The sequence below is a fragment of the Oncorhynchus mykiss genome, chromosome 6 (assembly GCF_057628025.1).
Source record: "Oncorhynchus mykiss isolate SJ-2025 chromosome 6, ASM5762802v1, whole genome shotgun sequence".
Lineage (NCBI taxonomy): Eukaryota > Metazoa > Chordata > Actinopteri > Salmoniformes > Salmonidae > Oncorhynchus > Oncorhynchus mykiss.
This window is the reverse complement of record NC_143027.1, coordinates 46,647,927-46,672,548: the sequence shown is the minus strand read 5'-3', so window position 1 is coordinate 46,672,548 and position 24,622 is coordinate 46,647,927. Positions and strand designations below refer to the sequence as shown.

General features: G+C 41.8%; 2 protein-coding genes across 5 annotated transcripts; one reads left to right on the top strand and one right to left on the bottom strand.

Moving 5' to 3' along the window:
- Positions 1-44: 44 nt before the first annotated feature.
- On the top strand, positions 45-10,046 carry rnf215 (ring finger protein 215). 4 transcript variants are annotated; one of them, XM_021606642.3, is made up of 10 exons: positions 45-662; positions 939-1,100; positions 2,397-2,468; positions 2,719-2,804; positions 3,164-3,218; positions 3,375-3,479; positions 3,717-3,830; positions 4,000-4,137; positions 5,652-5,754; positions 7,578-10,046. In XM_021606642.3, the coding sequence occupies exons 1-10, from the start codon at positions 426-428 to the stop codon at positions 7,598-7,600; spliced, it is 1,095 nt and encodes a 364-aa protein (XP_021462317.3). In that variant the 5' UTR covers positions 45-425; the 3' UTR covers positions 7,601-10,046. The 4 variants fall into 4 exon arrangements, with proteins under 4 accessions (XP_021462317.3, XP_021462318.3, XP_090094167.1 ...); XM_021606643.3 differs by having other exon boundaries at positions 264-662; positions 3,720-3,830; XM_090238041.1 differs by lacking the exon at positions 2,397-2,468 and having other exon boundaries at positions 264-662; positions 3,720-3,830.
- On the bottom strand, positions 9,442-23,417 carry ascc2 (activating signal cointegrator 1 complex subunit 2). Its single transcript, XM_036980252.2, has 19 exons — positions 23,285-23,417; positions 22,715-22,847; positions 22,223-22,381; positions 21,946-22,119; positions 21,540-21,669; positions 21,364-21,431; positions 21,040-21,153; positions 20,667-20,779; positions 20,363-20,437; positions 18,300-18,404; positions 18,053-18,121; positions 17,753-17,827; positions 17,302-17,542; positions 14,452-14,648; positions 14,137-14,256; positions 13,691-13,918; positions 13,349-13,433; positions 10,780-10,874; positions 9,442-10,633 (listed from the first exon to the last, which is right to left on the bottom strand). Exons 2-19 carry the CDS (start codon positions 22,799-22,801, stop codon positions 10,456-10,458), a joined length of 2,313 nt encoding a protein of 770 aa, XP_036836147.2. The 5' UTR covers positions 22,802-22,847; positions 23,285-23,417; the 3' UTR covers positions 9,442-10,455.
- Positions 23,418-24,622: the final 1,205 nt, after the last annotated feature.

Below are 24,622 nucleotides of genomic sequence, written 5' to 3'. Positions count from 1 at the left end.
CAGCACATTTCGCAGTGGGTTCATTCAAAAAATAACAATAAAACATACCAACACAAGTTGTTTTTATGCAACACAATAAAACTTGGGTTTGTATGAAAAAAATAAACATTAACAGCTACACACCATGCAGTATCAGTCCACACCTTGCATTTGGGCCTGGAAACAAGCACAATACACAACTTTTTTATTATTGTTATATATTCACTAAAACAAGCATTTTCTCAATTTCCCAGTAGATGGCAGATTTGCAAGCAAACGTCAACTCACATCTCAGCTTCCTGTTCTACAGGAAGTAGTGTTCTTGCTTACATTTTTGGGGTCCAAGCCAAAAAGTACAGTAACTTAGTTGGTTCTGTAAAATAATGGTTGACAGTTGATAAGATTATTTATTTTATAATATTTTTAATTTACGCGTTTCTTCGGCCATGTCTGCAAGCTGCTGCTATTTTATCGTGGTGTTTCTAGTCTCGGCTCCTTCGTTCTTGTCGTGTCTGCTAGTTACGGGCGCTCAGGTCGCCTTGGTCGAGGTTCTGCTGAGAGAACGTCCAGATGTCAGCACCGTTCTACAAGGCGAGGTACTCGAAGCGAACTGGGAAAGCAGCAGCGTACCCGAAAAACACAATCAACAACAAGAGCATGATCTCGAAGGGGACCTCATATTAGTGAGTGATGTTACAGCTAGCTAGGCTCTGCTATGTAAAACCACTGGATTTGTGTGTGCAACATGATATGGATATAAACATTAGTTACTGAGAAAATAACATATACATTGCATATATACAGTACTCTATATTGTCTAGCAATAGCTTAACATGTGTTATTTTCACCATTGCATGTTGAATCATCAAGCATGCAATGTCTGCATAGGATAAGTAAATAAACTGATATTACCCAGTAACAATCATATCACCCCAGTGTTTCCAATTGCCATTGTTCAGGTGCAGGATGAGGAGCCGCAGGTGAGCCGGGATAAAGGTGGGGGTGTCCAAGCCAAAGACCAGGAGCCCTGGATAGGTGTGGTGCCTGTCAAAGTGGAGGAGAGCAAAGCTTCCACTGCTGGGAACAGCCAGGAATCCTTTGCTGCTGCTGTTGTCAATAAAGTGAGTTCAGGGAGGAAACGAGACAAAAAAAGACCATGATTTTGGGGATTTTCACAAAATGTAATCCATATAATGATTCTTTGAAGGAAGGATTGTTGACATATATTTGACATTTGTATCTAAAAGCATAATTGAAAAATAATTTATCAACGTTTCTGGCATTACCTAGGCTTCCTTTAAGACTCCATGATCTGTAGGTGCTACAAAGCAACATTTTATTTCATATTAAGCTTTACCGCTTGTTCTGTAATATGAGTAGTATTTTGATTTAAATACCATTTTTGTACGTTCATTTATGAATAAAATGTAAACATGAATATTGAGAATATTTTGAGTTGGTAACTTAAAAAATATTATACATTGTTGAACAGAATATGCTCAGTGTTTCCCAACCAGTGGTACTATGACCCCTGGGTGTACTTGGCCTATCTCTAGGGGGTACTTGAGAAGACTTATGAGACCATAGGCCTACTGGTAAATTGCTTAAAAATCATTATTTAACCTGTCTCCTCCCCTTCATCTATACTGATTTAAGTGGATTTAGCGAGTGACATCAATAAGGGATCATACAGTAGCTTTCACCTGGTCAGTCTGTCATGGAAAGAGCAGGTGTTCTTAAATGTTTTGTATACTTGGTGTACATCCACATTCCTTCCTCCAAAGGATGATTTTATGGATTCAATTTAGTGATAATCCCAAAAATCTTTTTTTGTCCTGGTTTTGTGAGGAATCACTCTCATGGGCATAGGAAGAACAGTCAGTCTACTGTTTTGTTGAATAATTTGTATATTTGGTGAAATAAGTATTGTGACACACAACAAACTATACCGTGATCAGTGAGAGATGAATAACTGTCAATGTTGTATCTGTTATTCAGCACCACAGAGTTTCACCTATGGTTGCAAAGGGAGGGTATATTAAAGGAAATTTACCAGGGAACTACCAGATTTTTTGAAATCCAGGATTTATCGTTGTAATCTATCACATGACATTTAATGGGCCTTTTGGGTACTTTGTACAGGTGTCTGGAATTATCTCTGGCCCTCTGTGTGGCCTTATCACATGTTAATATGAAATTATTAAACAAAGATGATTTTCAAATTTAAAAAATAGAATGGCAATACTGTAAAATGTTAACCTAAATATAAATCTTTAACTTAGTGAATAGTGTTTAGTAGGAGGGTTTCAGCATGAAATATGATTTATATATTTTTTACACACTTTTAACACATGCAAATATATCAGTGTGGGTAAAGTAAGTCTGAAGTAAGTATAACCACTATCTCTCTTTGTTAGATGAAACGAGCCTTGGTCCTGGGGGCTTCTGCACTCATCATCCTAGCCCTCAATCAGAACACTATCAGAGAGGTAAAAATCATTTTCTTACACACTGGCTGTGTTAGTGCTTGGCTGGAGCAAAAGCCTGCACACCCTGTAGCTCTCCTGGACCAGGGTTGGTAACCACCACTATAGAGCATAACACCAATGTTGCTCTATAATTGTCAGCTGTTAGAGTAACCACTCCTCTACTACTGCTTTACAGTATAACCCCCATAGAGATAGAACAATGATATATGGTCTATGATGACTACTATTCTCTCCTGTATTCTCTTTCTAGATGGATCTGTCCCAAGTCCTCTCTAAGCCAGTCATTGTCATCCAGACATCAGAAAATGTTACCAAGCTTATCGGAGCACTCCTCAGGTACCAAAGTGATGGAAAACTAAACAATACTAGTCTACACAAGGATCCCTCTCTGTGTATATATTTCACTAGGCAAGTCAGTTAAGAACAAATTCTTATTTACAATGACGGCCTACACCGGCCAAACCTGGACGACGATGGGCCAATTGAGCGCCGCCCTATGGGACTCCCAATCACGGCCAGTTGTTATTCAGCCTGGAATCGAACCAGGATGTCTGTAGTGACGCCTCTAGCACTGAGATACGGTGCCTTAGACCGCTGCGCCACTCGGGAGTATAGCTTTGATTGTATGAATATACTATAGCATACTGACTAATATAGAGACACTGAGTGAGTTAACTCTATGGTTTATTTCATAGGGGCCTTCATGCTACTGTGAAAATCACATACAAGACTATTCTACAGGACAACTTGGTAAGATCATATTTTTTGCCATAAACTTTATCACCTTAGAGAACAGCAAAATAGTCAGCGGACATTTCCAGTTTTCTATGCATTGTATCACTCTACTGTCCAGCTCATGTTATTACTTTGGATGTGTGTAAAACCTCCTCTCCGGTGGTATTGTAGGGGGCCACCCTGACTTTGTGGTCCACGTGCGGTCTCTCCAGAGGCGGTCTGTATGGAGAGTGGCAGGGGGTCATCTGCACCGGAGAGACCAACTCGCAGGTCCAGGTGTGAACACCATGGCATACATTCAGATGAATAGGGACAACAAAATAAAAATAAATGACATTGCAACCAAAGATAATCTGAATTTAAGCTACAACTCCTCACAGGCTAGATCTAACAAATCACTGATCCGTGCAACTCATTGCTTTTTCCTATATCTCTGTTGTGTGACAAACGTAAACAAATGATTTAGAAGTAGGTTAACATTCGTGCCCGGTCCTGTTATGTGTTGTGCTCCAGAAGTACCTGCATCAGCTGTGGAACACGGTCCTACTGGTGGCTCTGATCCTCTGTACAGGGGTCATAGTTCAGGCTCGATGGCAGTACCAGGACAACCAACTCAATGACGTAGAGGTAGAGTTTAACCATTTTCCTCTTTTAATCATTGAGCAATTAGCAGTCACACTAATCTAGAACAAATGTATGTAAACAGACACTGAACGACAGTATTTCAATGAGATGCTTTAAAATTAATAATGTAGAAACATCCACCATAATATTCATGACTTAATCATTCCTACAGTTACCAAAACAGGACATCCTGAAGAGACTGTCTTCCCTGAAGACCAGGATGTACCGGCAGCCCAAACCGTGGTGTGACCCAGCGCAGCTAGAGACAGACAACTGTGCTGTCTGTCTGGAACAGTTCAACAACAACCAGGTCAGACTGACTGACTCCTGAGGGTTATAATACAAAGCAGGATCAAAGAGTTAACCAGCTAACTTGTCTAAATATTCTTAAATAGCATTGTTGTTTTTTACTGCTAAGCTTGACTTGTCGAGTCAATTTGACCATGCCCAACAAAAAACTCATATATAAGATTATCTTAACACTAGAACCGATGGGCCTCGAGGGACCCCCCCCTTTCAAGTTAATGAGCAGTCATTTTGACTGCAACATTCTAACAGTGTAATTAATACATTTCATATATGCTATCGCAAAAATAATAATTTGGTTGTGTTTATGAAGGTCTTAGGTAACATTAGATTACCATTTTATTAAAATGTAAAATAATACAGTAGCATTTTCATTATTTTGTTACTGTAGGCTAAATGTAAAAACAAAAAAACACAAATTCAAGTGTAAAATCAATTTTATTCGTGGAGTGCCTTAGTTACAACTATGAAACGGAAAGCTTGTGTTGGAATGCGGTAACAGCTTATTTTTTATTGCGTCAAAATAAAATAAATACCCCAACGTCCAAGACTCACGGTCAGCAAGACGCACGGTCAGTATCCTAAACATCATTATAAGAGCAGTGTTCTTGATAAAAAGCGAACGTCGGCACAAAAGCAATAATTGCATTATAATTAATGTGTCGATATGACAGCAGTCAAAAATAGTCAATTGTCAGCTGGTTGCCTATGCTGTTTTTTTGCTTGAGATGTAGGGCCTGCTCTTTGTGATGACATTTTGTGCTGATAATCGTCCCATAGCATTGTCACCGGCTTGTTTTATTCAAGCGGTGCTGTCCCTTCCTCTCTCACCATTTTAATTTGTTGGTGGCGCGGGCACCTGCTCAGTGCGCACCGGTCTGGCTTTTTTGCACTTAGGCCTTGGAGGTTTAGGCTGAGGCTCAGAATCAGGAAGAATAATCATCAGAGATGTCATTTCGGTGTCGATTTCATTCAGATTTTGTAGTAACGCTAACGCAGCATGTGCATCTATTCATCTTGGTCTTCTTGCCATTGTAAAATGTGCACGCCCTCAATGTGTACTCCAAATAGGCCAGAGTAGACTGATAAGACTGTTTGGATTCGATGGACTGATGTATGTATCATTTTGACATTTTTGTTTGTGATATTAAGATTCTAACAGCGACAGTGTGTTTTAAAGACTTATTTAGGAAAAGTCAAAGACGAAGGGGGGCATATTTAAAAAATATATATTAGCAGTCCAAATTACTGCTTTAGTGATTCCAGCATTAATGAACCAGACAATCAACAGTTATTTCAGGCTTTTTTTTTTTTTTTTTTTAGTTAGCTGCCGTTAACTCGTTGATCCTGCTTTGTAGTATACTCCTCTGGAACTACTCAGAAACACACACAAACATGTAATATGTTACATAGAAAGTAAGATGTATAACACATAGAAATTCTGTAAATTCTACTTTTAGACACAAGAGTGTTAGTAGTATGCTAACTCACCTGGTGGTGTGTGACTGTGTGTTGCAGTGTCTTCGCGTGCTGCCCTGCCTCCATGAGTTCCACAGGGACTGTGTGGATCCGTGGTTGCTCCTGCAGCACACCTGTCCTCTGTGTAAACGCAGCATACTCAGTAAGTTATAGACCTGCCCCCTGTGTAAACACAGCATACAGTGCCTTGCGAAAGTATTCGGCCCCCTTGAACTTTGCGACCTTTTGCCACATTTCAGACTTCAAACATAAAGATATAAAACTGTATTTTTTTGTGAAAAATCAACAACAAGTGGGACACAATCATGAAGTGGAACGACATTTATTGGATATTTCAAACTTTAACAAATCAAAAACTGAAAAATTGGGCGTGCAAAATTATTCAGCCCCTTTACTTTCAGTGCAGCAAACTCTCTCCAGAAGTTCAGTGAGGATCTCTGAATGATCCAATGTTGACCTAAATGACTAATGATGATAAATACAATCCACCTGTGTGTAATCAAGTCTCCGTATAAATGCACCTGCACTGTGATAATCTCAGAGGTCCGTTAAAAGCGCAGAGAGCATCATGAAGAACAAGGAACACACCAGGCAGGTCCGATATACTGTTGTGAAGAAGTTTAAAGCCGGATTTGAATACAAAAAGATTTCCCAAGCTTTAAACATCCCAAGGAGCACTGTGCAAGCGATAATATTGAAATGGAAGGAGTATCAGACCACTGCAAATCTACCAAGACCTGGCGTCCCTCTAAACTTTCAGGTCATGCAAGGAGAAGACTGATCAGAGATGCAGCCAAGAGGCCCATGATCACTCTGGATGAACTGCAGAGATCTACAGCTGAGGTGGGAGACTCTGTCCATAGGACAACAATCAGTCGTATATTGCACAAATCTGGCCTTTATGGAAGAGTGGCAAGAAGAAAGCCATTTCTTAAAGATATCCATAAAAAGTGTTGTTTAAAGTTTGCCACAAGCAACCTGGGAGACACACCAAACATGTGGAAGAAGGTGCTCTGGTCAGATGAAACCAAAATCGAACTTTTTGGCAACAATGCAAAACGTTATGTTTGGCGTAAAAGCAACACAGCTCATCACCCTGAACACACCATCCCCACTGTCAAACATGGTGGTGGCAGCATCATGGTTTGGGCCTGCTTTTCTTCAGCAGGGACAGGGAAGATGGTTAAAATTGATGGGAAGATGGATGGAGCCAAATACAGGACCATTCTGGAAGAAAACCTGATGGAGTCTGCAAAAGACCTGAGACTGGGACGGAGATTTGTCTTCCAACAAGACAATGATCCAAAACATAAAGCAAAATCTACAATGGAATGGTTTAATAATAAACATATCCAGGTGTTAGAATGGCCAAGTCAAAGTCCAGACCTGAATCCAATCGAGAATCTGTGGAAAGAACTGAAAACTGCTGTTCACAAATGCTCTCCATCCAACCTCACTGAGCTCGAGCTGTTTTGCAAGGAGGAATGGGAAAAAATTTCAGTCTCTCGATGTGCAAAACTGATAGAGACATACCCCAAGTGACTTACAGCTGTAATCGCAGCAAAAGGTGGCTCTACAAAGTATTAACTTAAGGGGGCTGAATAATTTTGCACGCCCAATTTTTCAGTTTTTGATTTGTTAAAAAAGTTTGAAATATCCAATAAATGTCATTCCACTTCATGATTGTGTCCCACTTGTTGTTGATTCTTCACAAAAAAATACAGTTTTATATCTTTATGTTTGAAGCCTGAAATGTGGCAAAAGGTCGCAAAGTTCAAGGGGGCCGAATACTTTCGCAAGGCACTGTACTTAGTCAGATCTCTACTTGCCTGTACACTTAAGTGCAACTTTATTTGCCAAATGGAATTAACACATTTGAAATCTAATGTAGCGTTGGTGATTGTATTTGGTACCCGGGTTAATCAGCTATTCCCTTTGACTGTCATCTTTCCCTTCCATCCACAGGTAACCTCTGTAGAGACAGCTAATGGTAGCCTTGGCCCAACTCCTCACCCCACTGACCAGGGCCCAGTTTTTAAAAACTTTTAATCCGTATCAGAATTTCGATTCTGTAATCCCCATTTTTGCTATCCAGGTTCAGATCAATCTGGCTGTTTTTGAGCCAGTTTTCAGAAAAAAATCAGGATCATTCTGATCCAGATACCACAATATCAAGATCACAGAATTAGGATTTTCAGTGTTTTGAACAGGCCTAAATCTTGCCATCTACTGGACAAATTGTGGTACCACTACTACACTGTCATAGGGTAACAGAGATGAGTGAACTACATGAATGGGGGATCAAGATAATCCCAGTTTTTGGCATCAAAACTATCCTAATCAGTATCTTTTAGAGTTTTGGCATGATTCAAAAAAATGACATGATTAAAGGTCAGATTGGATTACCAAATCCTTATTCGGAGGATCATAATCACATTTTTCAGTTACATTTTTGTAATAATTTTTAATCCTGTCCGATTCCGGAATCTGATCAGATAACTTCTGAAAAGCTGGGCCCAGAACATTGGGATCAAGTTGTCTTGTAGTCTGTCGTGACTAGTTTTCAGTAGCAGTTCCAGACCTCACCTCTTCCTCCTGCACTGGATTGTGGTCAGGGGAGCTTCTCCCAGCAGCTGGCCTTCTTATTGGACAATGTTGACCTCTGACCTTTTGTGGACAGCCAATCCTGAAGCAGCTTCACTTATGTGGTACTGTAAAACAAATGTTACCGTACCGGTGTTGAAACAAACAGTACTTTCTTCCTGGGATAACATACTGTACAATGACTTTACTCTATTCTCTCCCACCCACCTCTCTCTCGCTGTATGTGTGATAGAGTACTGGTGCCTCATGGTGAAAGTGTCTATACATGTGGAGAATTATAGAAGGGCATTCTAATGTTCTGTGAATCTGGTGGAATTCCATGTATGTTCTTTACAGGGAAATGAATTAAGTCCAAGGCATTTTAATGTGAACAAATAAGATATAGCTAGGTATATTTGCATGGATGTTAAATGCAATATGGTACAAAGCATGGATAACAGTGTGTTGCTAACTGGCATCAAAACGCATCTGGTCATGTGGGGCCCATATTCCACCATATCACAGGATCAGTATAATCTCAAAAGTTAATTTAAATTTGTGTAGATGGACTAATTTCATCCAGACTATTATTGTGTACTCTGAGTCCAATTTCAAAGTTTGTGTTAATTCTGAATTAATATGAATAAGGGCAGGGATTAATTATGTAGGGGTAACAATTAAATTGTTACCCCTACATTTGTTAAACTCTGTAGAGAGACTGCTCTGTGAGGTAAATACCAGATAACCAGAGTAGCTGTACAGAGACAGACACAGCATGTTACAAACACAGCCGCACTTAGTGTACTACTTGACAGTACTTATGTTATATTAATCCTTTGTAGTCCTTAAATTATTTTATTATAAACCAGTGACCTTGTAGAACTGAAACAGACTTGACCTTGGCTAACCAATGAGTATAGTATGGAAAGGTCAAATGGAGTCACTTGTATCACACTTCAACCACTTTCACTCAACCACATCCCACAGGCAGTCATTGTAAATAATATTTTTTCTTAACCGACTTGCCTAATTAAATAAAAGGTTAAATAAATTAAATGTTAAAAAATCTAGCAACACCTTATAGGGAAATGTGAATACTCTAAATGCTTCCTACCATCAGCTAATCACTAGAGAAATATAGCTGCAGTTTCCATCTTTCACCATCCTATGGTATTATGTTGCCACTAGAACACTTTAAAGTCAACGCTCAGTTCCCACAGAAATACTCCATTGGAAAAGCTCTAACCACAGTATTAAATGTATTTATTATTTTGTTTGTTTTTAAAGAGAACTTCAAAAAGCAAATTGTAATTTTTTTTTTGTACAAAAATGCTCTTATAGATCTTTCTATAGGATTCTCTTGTTATAAAGTAGTTGTGCATGTCGAGTCAGAAGCCTCTAGAAGCTGTTCGATGTCTGTCTGAGGGACATTTGGCCTCTTATGCTGCACTTCCAAACACACACACGACTGTTGTTATAGCAGCTCACTTTTTGGGTTGAGGCTGAACCATGGTGGGTGGGGGGATTGGCTGGGTGAGGAGATATTAACTACCACAGACACTCTCACTTCGTTCAGACATTGCACACACACGCTGCCACCCCTGGTCCTGGCCTGCCTGTCATTTTGATGTCTAGTCCTGTATTTAACTGACATTCATTGTTCTTCTAGATCCAGCAGACAGTGGTTTCAGTCTGACAGTCAGGCCGGTCGCGCTGGTTCTCTCGTCCTATTGGAGTCTCCTCGCTCTCATTTTACTCATATGTTCCTTGTTCATTTGATGACCATGTAAAAGCTAATGATTCCATCACTCCAAATCTTAATAAATGGATTTGTTACATGGCAAAAATAAATCTCTTGTCATTCAGTCAGCACTTTGGTTTAACTGAATCAATCTACAATATAGGACTAAACAACTGAAAATTAAACCATTCAAATGTGTCTCTAAACATTCCACCAACAGGCCACTTGGCAACCAAAGTTCTGTTATGAAACTAATCATTGGTGTCCCTTTGCGATAGAAAATGGAAAACTAGAATGTCTTTGCTAAAAGAGAACAGAAAAAGGCCTATAAAAATGGCCTGGTCGGTGAATCCCGGTAGAAAGAATCTGACTGATGAAGAGGACTCTGGGATGGGGACATCAATCAGGGCTCATGACCTTTGAGCCCAGATTATCTTTCTCTCTCCTTCCTTTCCACGTCGTCCTGTCCTGTACGCACCGTCCGCTAGGTCAGTTGGTTGGTCTCCATGGCAACACCTATCAGGAGGGGATCATTCCCTTGTTCCTCTTGCGGTCGGACATAGCCCTGCGGTTGTGGTTGGCTCCCCTGCTCTTGTGGGCCTCCTTCTTGCGTCGGTCCAGAAGGGTCTCTGTTGACTGGCCCTGGCCTTTAGGTTTACCCACCACGTCTCTCTCTCTGGCAGGCTCCGGACGGTACCTAGGAGGAGAGAGGGGTTCAAATGGGAAATGCACACATTTCTCACAAGCTAACCTCAATTTAGGATGTCTTACATTGTAAGACATGTAGCAGAACTTAAGGACAATATAAGACATGGATTTAAGTTAGTGTGTGTGTCTCCGTACCCCTTCCTGTGTTGCATGGTAGCTCTCCTGGCCTCTGCCCTCTCTCTCAGCAGAGCTGGGTCCTGAACAAACTGGTCTCTCTTCACAGCGTCTTCCTGAGAACACAAACCATGTAAAGGGTTAATGATACAACACATACTGATCCATCTAAACAGCTTAACCTAGACATAAGAATAACACTACAGCATAGCCACTGGTTCAGCTATGTCAAACCTAATATAAATCTGGATATCAAGACATGGTACATAGACAGCCTTAGGTAGCTAGTCATCTTGTGGGCAAGATTTTAAACAGTGCCATACAATCAATAGATAACACTTACCATGCCCATATTGTCGATCATAATAAGGCAAGCAACCGTATAGTTAGAATAATAAAGAACAGGAATCAAGGGTGGTATTTGAAGAAAGTGGCAGGTATTGCTATTAACTTACGTCACAGAGAAGTCCATAGCGGTTCGTGTGAACCAGCATTGTTCTATACAAGTTGTCATGACTTGCCAGTCCTGAAATGGAGATCGGGGTGCCCTCTCCTGGGGCTGTTGGCCAGTTTTATGATGGTCGTAAATACCTTCCCTTGCCAAGCAGTATGGAGGGAAAGACATTACGAATTTTGGCAGGAGAAGGTCCTTTGTTCTACTACCTCCCCCAAATTGGAGAATTAAACAATATTTCAATTTTTGAGAATGTGGAAATGGTCAGTGGAGACCAAAACAAATTCAACATGAGGGTTCTTTTTAACGTTGTGACATCATGAAAGATGGTAGAACCACATAACGGTACCTCTGTCTACACTTATCAATTATGAGGTGTGCATCTGAATGTTGTATAAAATGAATGATTAAGTGTCAGAATACTTTTGAAAAGACAGAAAAGGGATTTTAGTCTTCTAAATGAGAAAATAGTTTTATAAAAAATAGTTTTTTATGTACGTTGCCTAGGGATGAGAACACCGACAACCTCTGAAGCATTCTAACAAGATCAACTGAGAACTACTGTACAGGGTACTTCAAAGTATCCATTCTTACCACCAGCACGACCAGGAGCTCTACCTAAGGACATGGTGATCTCTGGTGGCCAAACCAGAGTCATACACCCAACATCTCCGTGACCAAAGGATTTGGACGTTCAAGGACAGCTCAATCGTAAATATATAAATTGCATTCTCTTTTCTTCCCCAAATGAACGGCTATCAGAGTGCTTAAGATTTTGTATTTTCGTGAGCGAAGCTTCTCAATGTCCAATAGAGTAACTCCTTTGTCCCCCCCCCTCTGAATTCCCCACCGTGTTACAACCAAACTGTCCTGTTTTGATAGTCTTCTAGAGACTATTTACTGTATAATGTTAGTGTGTATTCTGTAATTGTTTAATTAGTTAGTAAATAAATAATTGAGCCAATTTGTGTATCGCTGATTCATCAATAAAGTAGGGCTCGTGCAGACTACAAGAAATTACGACGTTCAGAATGACTGAGGTAATAATATATTAATACGTGACTAATCGATAAGCTTTGAAAATATCTGGAAATAGTTAAACCTTTTCCCGTGGTGCCCCAACTTCTTAATTAATGTTACATGATTAGTTTAATCAAGTAATAATAATTACACAGAATTGATATGATATAACAGTCATCACATTAATGAAAAGTCCACGTCACGACAGTGGTCACCAACCTTTGCAGTCAAAAAGCAAACCGAGCTCTACCGCTCAGATTTTTTGAATTTTTCCCAGTCTGATCTTTTTACTATAATCATGTATTATTATTATTTATTTATTTTTAAATTGAGTTCCCAGCACTGAAGTCAGAAGTCTGAGATTTCAGAGTTTACAGTTGTTTTAGTTTTGGCATTAGTCTCAGAAAGCAGCAGAGGGTCTGCCTTTCACAGTCCCTGCTCTCTCCTTCCTTTCTTCCGGTAAGATTGACTAGAGAGATGGACAGTCTTCCACCTGATGGCGAAACTTGAAACCGCATCTGCCTCATGCACAAATTCATGTTTTTTCTATGACCAGAGAAAGTGAAATACTCCTCAATATTAAAAAAAGACATGACGAGCTGCTAATAAATAATAAAAACACAGGGCTAATCGATACACTCGGCTACTCATTCATTGCAGCTGCAGCGCAAGTAGGGATAAGCGTGTTTTATGTTTTGTAATAGTGTTAAATAAAAACAGTGTTGACAGTGCTGAATAAAAACCTAAGACATGAACCAACTCAAAAAAAATAGCAGCTCTTTGATGTGTTCTTTGACAGTCTCTCTGGGCATTGTTTTAAAAGTTTGCTGGGGTCGTGGAAGCTCTATGCTTCCAGATCTCCCAGTCCACCGGGTAGGTGGAGTTTGTCTTTTCAGACAAATTAAATGGTTCAAAATAGGAACGCTTTTCCAACCCGGCTTCTGAATCAAGTTCACCTACTACCAACACCACAACACAAATAAAAAATGAAGGAGCGCAAGCCTTTATCGTAGGCTTTTCTACAAAAATGTTTGGTGCTCGCCTAGGAATGCTTTGAAGATCGACCGGTCGGTGACCACTGTTCTATACAGTACAATTCATTTCTATACAACCTACCTTCTCGTCCTCTTCCTCCTCTATGTTCTCCTCCTGCATCTGTGGTCTGCCTCCCTGCCGTAGGACCTGAGGGATGGTGAACGGCCTGTGGAAGGGAGAGAGAGGATGTGTCACAATCAATAAATAAAGCGTATTCATAAAGCCCTTTTTTACATAAATGTGGTACAAGAGTTGTCAAAGTGTTTTCATTAACCAGAGCTCGATCTCAAAGGCAAGCAGTAGCACCTTGGCAAGAGGGAAGAAACCTTGAGACTGAGCGACCAAACTCAGATGGGAGGCTCTAGTCTAAATCAGCATAATGACTAGCTAAAATCTTAATTAGTCAACAGGTGTGTATGTTACCTGCGGTTGAGCAGGTTGGAGTCTCCGTCCAGATCATTGGCTCCTACTTGGTTGATGTCATATGTGTCATCATACTCATCATCATAATCGTTCAGATTGTCGATGGCTCCTGATTCACTGGGAATCACGATGACCTCATCCACCACAGTCTCATAGGTCAGGTAGCGTTCCTTCTGCTCTGCTATGTGCTGCTTGTCATTAAGCAGGTCCCGCACACTTTCTCCTTTCCTGAAGGGAAACAACACAGACAGATATACAGAGATTATAGATCAAAGATACAGAGGTCAGGCTTTATTGTACAGTTCACTATTGACCTGGTATTTATCTAAAAATGACTTGGGATTTTTTACATTTTGGGTGTGGTTTGGCGTGACAAGACAGGACAGGAAATGGTCTGTGACCAAGTCATCATCTTGGCCACAATTAAATAGTCGATAGTGTCTCACCTCCGGCCCTTCCAGACGCGAGTCATGTCCACCTGGTCTCTGTTGAAGACATCAAACTCATCATCGTCAAACACGTTGGACCTGGTGCGGAGTACAGGAGGAAGCTCCTCCTTTACCGGCCTGCAGAGAGAGGCGAAAATCACCATTAATACCTTTCTCAGACTACCCAACCGGTGCTGGCTCTGTCATTTTCCGTTTACATTGTTATTTCCAGCACAGTTCCCACAACTATGGTGGATGCGTAACCAGGCCAGCACGACTCAGCTTGTGTATCTTTGTCTACACACAGACCAACACACACACCCCTCTCCCTACCTGGGCATGGCTCTATCCAGTTTGTCCAGGTCAGGGTGTAGTCTGTCCTCTAGGATGTAGTTAATGACCAATTCAGAGCTATAGTTGTACTGGTGGAGACAGGCCAGTAGAAATCCCTCTCCCAGGTCTGGTAGCAGGTCTCTGATGTGGGTTAACAGAGACTCCAGCTCCCCCGCACTGATCATACACGCAGCACCCTGGATAACATAACACATACACACACTATTACAACAGCATCTATACCGGACTGAGGCTACTGTGTATCGTCTCATATAGGATAGGTAAGCTCTCAAAATGATTTGGTTATATTTGTGTATTATTTTGCCTGCTAAAATTACAAATCTGGAGGTCATACTTGCAAACATAAACAACCATTTAAATGTAAACAGTTGCGTATCAGCCAATTAAAATAGTTGATTTACTTGCACGTGACAGAACACTAAATTGTAGCTGGTCCCATCAGATAACATCGCACACATTAGCCATAAACTAGCCCCACCAGGTGGCAGTGATTATATCCTGGAACGTTCTGCATCAGCCAATTAAAATCGTTGATGTAGTTGGAGTTCCAAAAACTTGCTCACGGAAGCGTCCTTAACATACCCACAACAGCATGTCCTGATCATCAATGCAACTATATTTGACTGACTGGTGAAATTGCGCTCTGTGTAAAGTGCCTGGTCCACATAATCGTTGCAGAGTCCTCACATTTGAAATGTAGATTTACATGTATTGTTTTTAGTGTGTTGAAAAGGGACGTAGCCAACAGCTTGAAAATTAAGATTGCATTTATTATTAAGGATCTCTCTCTTCAGCCTTGCACACAAACACTAATAATCATATAGCATAGGCTTTATCACATGGAGGTGTACACCTAAATGTAGGCCTAAAACATCTGCTTTGTCACATATGCATTACTTGACTCGAGGAGGATGAGCATTAAAGTGTACAATAGGATTATACACTCACTGGCCAGTTTATTAGGTACACCACCCAGTTTAAGAAAATGTATCACTCCTACAGGCAGTGAGTCATGTGGCCGTGGCTTGCAATATAAAGCAGGCAGACAGGCAGGCATTGAGACTTTCAGTTACTGTTAGATTTAACGTTAGAATGAGCAAAACGAGTGACCTAATCGACTTTGAAAGAGGTATGATCGTTGGTGCCAGGCACACCGGATCCAGTATCTCAGAAATGACTGCCCTCCTGGGCTTTTCACGCACGACAGCGTCTAGGGTTTCTGAGTGGTGCAACAAACAGCTCGTTGATGAAAGAGGTCGAAAGAGAATGGCAAGAACTGTGCAAGCTAACAGGCGGGCAAATAACGGCGCAGTACAACAGTGGTGTGTAGAACAGCATCTCGGAACGCATAACTCGTCGAGCCTTGTCACAGATGGGCTACTGTAGCAGGCGACCACACCGGTTTCCACTCCTATCAGCTAAAAGCAGATTTTTTTTTTTATATCTAACTCTATGATTAACATTTCCTGTATGCTACTATAGGAACTCCAATCAACATAGCTATAGTTTACATTAGTTAACATCAGATAGTGTCCTCCTTATGCGACAACCTACTAATGCATATGGGACTTTGAATGGTATACCTCAATTCATGAACAACTGGCCAGTGAGCTGGCCAGTGAGCCACCCATAGAGCGATTACACCCTCTCCTGTGGGCAACCCTGGTCCTGGAATGGCGCAGGAACTTCATGCATTAGCTCAAGTTGGTCTTGAGTGGTGCCTAGTTGGAACAAAATCCTGCAGTACCTGCAGCACTCCAGAAACAGGGTTGCCTACCCGTGGTGCAGGTTATCATTAGTCGGTTAAATTATTATGTAGGCTTCACTTACGTAGGCCTGCAACGTTTTATAGGCTATTCATGATTATATTAATCCACTTCAATACATGCGTTTTGAATCCTATTTTTTCCTCAACAAGAAAGCTTAATGCGAGGGGTCTCGAACCCATAGTTAAAGTGCACTATCGATTTCGAGAGAACCGCTTAGAAGTGATGGTGATAATGGTAGCCTACATGACTGCTATTTGACAAATGCATATGGCTCTTATTTTTTGTTTGTTTTACGCTGTATGAGTGGCGCAGCGGTCTAAGGCTCTGCATCTTAGTGCTGGGGCGTCACTACAGACCCTGGTTCGATTCCAGGCTGTATCACAACCGGCTGTGATTGGGAGTCCCATCGGGCGTCGCGCAATTGGCCCAGGGTTTGGCCGGGGTAGGCAGTCATTGTAAATAAGAATTTGTTCTTAACTGACTTGCCTAATTAAATAAAGTTTAAATAAATACAGAAAATAAATCAACGTACCTCAATTATCTTTTTTCCATAAAAGCACAAAAACTTGAGATTTTCTCATATGCTAGGAGCCTAGTCAAGGATGCATCAATGCAATATTGGCACACAACATTTTGTTACAGACCAACGTAACAAAAGTAAACCTTTAATTTGTAGGTTTAAAATATACCCCGTGGTCAGGGTCGACCTATTTTAAGAAATGCCATTGGTTGGCGCATATAAAGTCTAAGATCTTTGATAGGCTGATGAAGAATATGTTCCAAGATATAATCACTGCCACCTGGTGAGGTTAGCATAAAGCTAATATATGCCATGTTATCTGATGGGACCAGCTACAATTTAGCGTTCCGTCACGTGCAAGTAAATCGACTATTTGAATTGGCCGATACGCATTACGAGTCGGAAAGAAACGGTTTAAATTGAAATGGTCACTTATGTTCGCAAGTATGGTCCCATTATTTTGGCGGTTTAACTAACAAACTACAACACAGCTCACCCCACCCCATTTGCCCAAACTGGTATCTCCTATTCAGAACTCACGTTGTCTCCTTTATGGGGTGTATCCCGCATGGCCTCTGCTCCTCTGGGGGTCTCCCCTCCTTCCCCTGGCTCTCTGATCCCCATCTCTCCCCCCCAGGCCCCTGCCCCAACCTCTACTCCCTGGCCAGTCAGCCCGGCAGAGGAGTGTGTCTGCTGGGGTCTGTCCTGGGTTCTCCTCCGGCCGATGCTGTCCCAGGCATCCTCCACCCCCTGGAGCAGATATGATGTCCTAGTCTCATCTCTGACAGGGAGGGAGGGTTAAGGAAAGACAACAGGCAGTGCTGGAGGAAAGGGTGGTGGAGGTATGTTAATATCACTGCTCTAGGTTGGATGGATGGATACGTTTCTTCCAATGAGGGGGATGTGTATGTTTCTAAGACTGAGTGGCTGACTGGTGGACTCATTGAGGAACATGCGTCTGAGTGTGTGAGACCATGTGGAGGAAGGATACAGGAGAGGAAAGGCCTGCTGAAGAAGACTGATATCATCAGCTATGGGGAACTGCTCATCGTAGTCTAATAGGAACCTGAGACAGACAGCAACAAGGATGGCATAAACAAATATCCTTTATCTCCTCAATGGACAACCTCCAATCAGTTACACAGCATTCCTAACAGCAGTTATCATACAAAAAACTCTAGTATTAATTAGGTCAGGGATGCAATGGTCAAAAATATTGATTGAAGACATTTATGGCCCTTCAAAAAGGAAATTCTTCCCATATCAGGATTCAAACAAGTATGCACTGTACCTCTTCTCTGGTAGGAAAGTAGTGAAATGCTGCAGGAGTTCCTCCACAAATGTCTGAATGTTCTCTGAGCTAAAAACAAATGAACAAGAATGTTCAAAGGCTGCAGGAAGGCTATGAGCAAATATGATCACCATACTAAAAGACAATCTGAATTTTAGGGATCCCCATGCCAGCATGAAGGTTTGGTAGGTGGATAAAGAAAGGATGAAAAAGAGAATAGAAAGAGATAAAGGCATTTTATTCTGACCCCTCTAGTATGGGCTGTAGGCAGGTGTGTAGTAGCAGCAGGTGTGCCATCTCCACCATCCTCCTCCGGGCGTGACACACCCTCCTCCACAGGTCCTCCTGGAGACTGGCAGGGGGCACGGGAGGGGGTCAGTCACTCACACAAGTGCGTACACACACACGGATACAAAAAAAAAAGAAATGGCGCGGTCCATACATGCACAGTACATACACACACAGAACATCCAGTTGAAGTCAGAAGTTTACATACGCCTTAGCCAAATACATTTAAACTCAGATTTTCACAATTCCTGACATTTAATCCTTGTAAAAAAATCCCTGTGTTAGGCCAGTTAGGCTCACCACTTTATTTTAAGAATGTGAAATGTCAGAATAATAGTAGAGAGAATGATTTATTTCAGCATCACATTCCCAGTGGGTCAGAAGTTTACATACACTCAATGAGTATTTGGTAGCATTGGCTTTAAATTGTTTAACTTGGGTCAAATGTTTTGGGTAGCTTTCCACAAGCTTCCCACAATAAGTTGGGTGAATTTTGGCACATTCCTCCTGAGAGAGCTAGTGTAACTGAGTCAGGTTTGTAGGCCTACTTGCTTGCACACGCTTTTTCAGTTCTGTCCACAAATGTTCTATGGGATTGAGGTCAGGGCTTTGTGATGGCCACTCTAATACCTTGACTTTGTTGTCCTTAAGCCATTTTACCACAACTTTGGAAGTATGCTTGGGGTCATTGTCCATTTGGAAGACCCATTTGCGACCACGCTTTAACTTCCTGACTGATGTCGCGTCAATATATCCACATTATTTTGCTTCCTCATGATGCCATCTATTTTGTGAAGTGCACCAGTCCCTCCTGCAGCAAAGCACCCCCGCAACATGATGCTGCCACTCCCGTGCTTCACGGTTGGGATGGTGTTCTTCGGCTTGCAAGCCTCCCATTTTTCCTCCAAACATAACAATGGTCATTATGGCTCAACAGTTCTACTTTTGTATCATCAGACCAGAGGACATTTCTCCAAAAAAGTACAATCTTTGTCCCCATGTGCAGTTGCTTCTTCCTTGATGAACAGTATGACGGCTACGTGGTCCCATGTTGTTTATACTTGCGTACTATTGTTTGTACAGATGAACGTGGTACCTTCAGGCGTTTGGAAATTGCTTCCAAGGATGAACCAAACTTGTGTAGGTCTACCATTATCATTCTGTGGTCTTGGCTGATATCTTTTGATTTTGCCATGATGTCAAGGAAAGAGGCACTGAGTTTGAAGGTAGGCCTTGAAATACATCCACAGGTACACCTCCAGTTCACTCAAATGACGTCAATTAGCCATCAGAAGCTTCTAAAGCCATGACATAATTTTCTGGAATTTTCCAAGCCATTTAAAGGCACAGTCAACTTAGTGTATGTAAACTTCTGACCCACTGGAATTGTGATACAGTTAAATAATCTGTCTATAAACAATTGTTGGAAAAATGACTTGTGTCATGCACAAAGTAGATGTCCTAACCGACTTGCCAAAACTATAGGTTGCTAACAAGAAATTTGTGGAGTGGTTGAAAAACGAGTTTTAATAACTCCAACCTATGTGTATGTAAACCTCCAACTTCAACTGTAGACAGTTCATGCACAGTACCCCCACACACATACATGATTAATCAGGTTCTACACTATTAAATGGTATATACAGCCATGTGTGCATTGTCTTTATAAGCCAGAATGTTTAATAAAATTACATTTAAACTTGATCTACCGGTTGTCGGTGCATTTTGTCCTTCTGCTGCTTGAAAACTGAGACAAAATATCCACAGAATAGTGTTATTCAGACAACTTTCAGTACATTCAGACTTTCAAAAAGTTTGGTAAACAACACTTTCCTGTGGATACTCCATCTCCACCTCCTACCGCCAAAAGAACCAACCGGGAAAGTAACCTCAAATATAATTTTATTTGTAGAGACTAAGTCTTTTTTTTACAGCAACTTCTTTCAGATTGATATCCATGAGGTAAGCATGGTAACAGTCTGATGTTCAGGCAAAAGCACACGTCTATGAACAGAGACACACCTGTCGTCGTCAAAGTTTCTTTTCCTCACAGCCTTCTCTATGTCAGGCACAGCCACCTCGTAGAATGAGGCTAGTCTAAGAAGAATAAGAAGGTAAAAGTTAGAGCAAAAAAGTGATCAATTCTGACAAATGCAATATTGAAATAAACAAATGTTCCACCACCGTGGAAACAGAGTAGTTGAATAGTGGTGGTGGGAAACGAGCTAAATACGGATTGTTCTTGGCTGTATAGGTTTATCAAATAAAATAATTAAAACTGTTGAGGAAACTGAGTGGAAGGTGTGTGTGCGAGCACGCACGCTACCTGTTGAGGAAGCTGTGACAGTGAAAGGTGGAGCAGGCAGCAGGGAAGATGTCCAGGAAGGCCTGGATGGTGGTACAGGTGTCACACAGATACAGCACCAAATCCACTAGGTCCTGGAAGAGGAGGCACAACCAGTCAGAACCAGTCACTCCTGTACTAGGAGAATGTCAACTCATTGAGGAGATGGAAGAGGTTTCACAACCAGTCACAACAATCAGTTAAAACAAACCCGTGACTCATTGAAGAGATTTTGAACTTCCGCTGGCATGTTTTAGAAACACCAATATCTGACACGCAGTGGACTTTACTTTATAACTGTGGTCTATCTAGTCGGTCATGGTGTAAAATGCATCAGCAGTATGTTTATCATAACCTGTTGACTCATGGTCATGGCGGTGGGTCGGCCGGATGAGCTGAGCTTCAGAGGCTCGATGGCAGTGGCTCCTTCACACTGGAGACCACACTTAGCAAGGATAGTGTCTAACACCTTTGGGAGAGACAAAGGGCAAGTCTGAAATAGCACCCTATTATCTACAAAGTGCACTCCTTAAAAGTTGCAGGCTGAGACGTCTTAAAATGCCGTGACACTAAATTTGAATTGAGGTAAAATTTCAGCGTCACCTAGATTATATTCAAAGAGCACAAAATGGGAGAAAGCCTTTTGAAATGGAGTGTATTGAATGATTGTGCTTCTTACCTGTAGGACTGAGAGAACAGCCTCATCCAGGTCTCCATAGTAACACGGCTGCTGGGTGAAGATGTTTTCTGGAAGATAAACAAGACATTGATGTCATTAATTGAGAAAAATCTGTTCTAGATCCATTTGAGCAGGTAAAGTGCTCCACCTGAGAAAGGGCCCATTGCTGAGCTCACCTATCATCTTATGGAGCAGCTGGGCGTTTCCTTTCCCAAACAGAACACACAGGTCCAGGATCTTGGGAATGTCGAACAGGAAGTTGTTGTAAATGATCTCTCCGAACACAGTCGGAGTTATAAAGCTCTCCTGAGAGAGAAGAGAAAACAGGAGATAACAGTTATGTTCAGTCAGACAATTCTCCTCTCAATACAAGAGTCGGACGGAGAATAATTAATGTTCCAAAAATTCTTTGCCTCTAACAGAGGTTAAATATAACTTGTCTCTAACGCCGTCTAAACATGACCTTTAAATGTGAGCCAAGTTATCTGGACGTGCATAAGACAGTTTCTCCATTCAACAACACTACATCATTGCCTTATCAGAAACAGACAGACCCCCAGAATACCTAGAAAGCAGCGGTACCTTGGACTCCTTGTGCGTGGCCATTCTGAGGAAGGTCATAAAGACGGCTCGGTGGATGCAGCGCTGCATGTCAGCAACGGCCGGGGAGGAGGGCAAGGAGGAGGGGTCTAACCCCCGAGGGGAGTGGCGTAGGTAGGAATCCAAACACTTCTGCAATGACTCATCAAATACCACCTGGGGGGGGGGGGGGGGGACACAATGGGTTTAGGTTCTTCTTGGCTAGGTCAAAACCTCCCGTCTCCACATCATATGGTGTATGACAGCCACAGTGACTGACCTGGCACCAGAACTTGTCATGTCGCAGGGCCAGCAGCCAGTCCAGGTCCTCAGTGATGAACTTGCCATGCTCCAGGTACTCCTCCACCTGAGCAGGGGAGCTGTCCTCGGGAGGGGGCTTATAAGTCACAAAACACCGCTCCTCCTTCCTGTCTGGATGCTGCCATGGCAACACAAGGACAGTGGGCAATGGTTTTGAGACATCAGACATAGGCAAACACACTGATATATAGCTTAACTTCTACAGTTGAGGGAAACATATACTAGAGTGGGGTTATGATGAGAAAACAACTAGGACAGTAAAATAGGTCTGATGAACTGGCACATAACCAAAGGGAATTTACAGACTTCGATGATAGCTTACAGTAGCGAACTCTAACTAATGCAGATAACATACCACAACGCAGTTCGTTTGTGATGTGACAACCACAGCTATGGACATAATGTACACGAGGAAGCAGTGTCAGATGGTTTTTAATGTTGGCTGTCTTACCAGGGCTGGCAGGGTGCGCTCCTTTCCCAGAGGCCCAGCAGCCTCTGTCACCTGTTGCTCATCAAGAGGTATCATTGCACACGCCATCGTTTCTCTTCACTCTTTCAAGTTGATTCTTCTAATAGAGAACTTACTGTATGCAATGGATAGAACACACATCCAACTAGTTAGCTAACCTACCTGCTAGTTAAATTAGACGACTCCCAGTTTAGGTAACAACTGGGTTAAATCAAAATCGATTAAGCTAACTAAGCTAGGTACAACCGTTAAGTATGAGTCATTGATGTTACCTAAACTAGGCAACACCGGTGTGTAGTTTGCCGATGACAGAATGTGCATTAATAATTTAGGAAGTGGCTACAACAAATCAACGCGGCACTGGCAAAGAAAGACGTAACTAGCCAGCTAATTGCAGACAGTTAGCTAGCATGAGCTTCTCAGCTTGCCAATCAGACAGCTGAGCCACACAAGTGCTGGCAAGAAAGCTTAACCACAACGCGTTAGTTAAACTAATCGAATTATGTTAGCTATTTTATCATCATATGTAATTGTCAATAACGATAAACTCACCTCTTGTTTTATATAATGTTTGGCTCTTTCAAGCCATTACGAACCTAGCCACTGTTCTGTTTCGCGAATGAGGCGAGCCGGAAGTGCCCAAGCACCTTTACATTGCACATTGCGCACGCGCAGGTCAATGTCCGTTTGGGTGACGCAAATGATGGACACCCTGGGAGGGATAGCAGAGAGGAAGAATCTTTGTGCTTGATAGCTAAGTTAGCCATTTATGAGGCCTTCATGGATTCTTCAGAAATATTTCTTATGCGAACGTCATGCATAATAAAGGAGGAAAATTATGAACGATGAGTTGTGCAACATTTGTCAAAGCATCCACCCAGCACAGCCAGAAGGGGACTGGCCACCCCTCAGAGACTGGTTCTTCTCTAGGTTTCTTCCTAGGTTCCTTCCTTTCTAGGGAGTCTTTCCTAGCCACCGTACTTCTACACCTGCATTGCTTTCTGTTTGGGGTTTTAGACTGGGTTTCTGTACAGCACTTTGAGATATCAGCTGATGTAAAGAAGGGCTATATAAATACATTTGATTTGATTTGTTGGGTCATTGTCCTGTTGAAAAACAAATGATCGCCCCATTAAGCGCAAACCAGATGGGATGGCGTATCGCAGCAGAATGCTGTCGTAGGCATGCTGGTTAAGTGTGCCTGGAATTCTAAATAAATCATTGACAGTGTCACCAGCAAAGCACCCCACACCATCGCACCTCCTCCACACGTGGAGATCATCCGTTCACCTACTCTGCATCATACAAAGAGACGGCGGTTGGAACCAAAAAATCAAAAATTTGGACTCATCAGATCAAAGCACAAATTCCCACCTGTCTAATGTACATTGCTCGTGTTTCTTGGCCCAAGCAAGTCTCTTCTTATTGCTCGTGTCTTATAGTAGTGGTTTCTTTGCAACATTTCGACAATGAAGGCCTGATTCAAGTGGTCTCCTCTGAACAGTTGATGTTGAGATGTGTCTGTTACTTAAACTCTGTGAAGCATTTATTTGGGCTTCAATTTCTGAGGCTGGTAACTCCAATTAATTTATCCTCTGCAGCAGAGGTAACTCTGGGTCTTCCCTTCCTGTGGAGGTCCTCATGAGAGCCAGTTTCATCATAGCGCTTGATGGTTTTTGCGACTGCACTTGAAGAAACTTTCAAAGTTCTTGAATTATTCCGAATTGTCTTATTTGAGCTGTTCTTGCCATAATATGGACTTGGTCTTTTACCCAATAAGGCTTTCTTCTGTATATCGGAAAGATATCAGTTTGTCTCTGTGAATGGTTTGTCCTCTGATAAATCAACTGTAAATTTCGGTGTTCCTCAAGGTTCTGTTTTAGGACCACT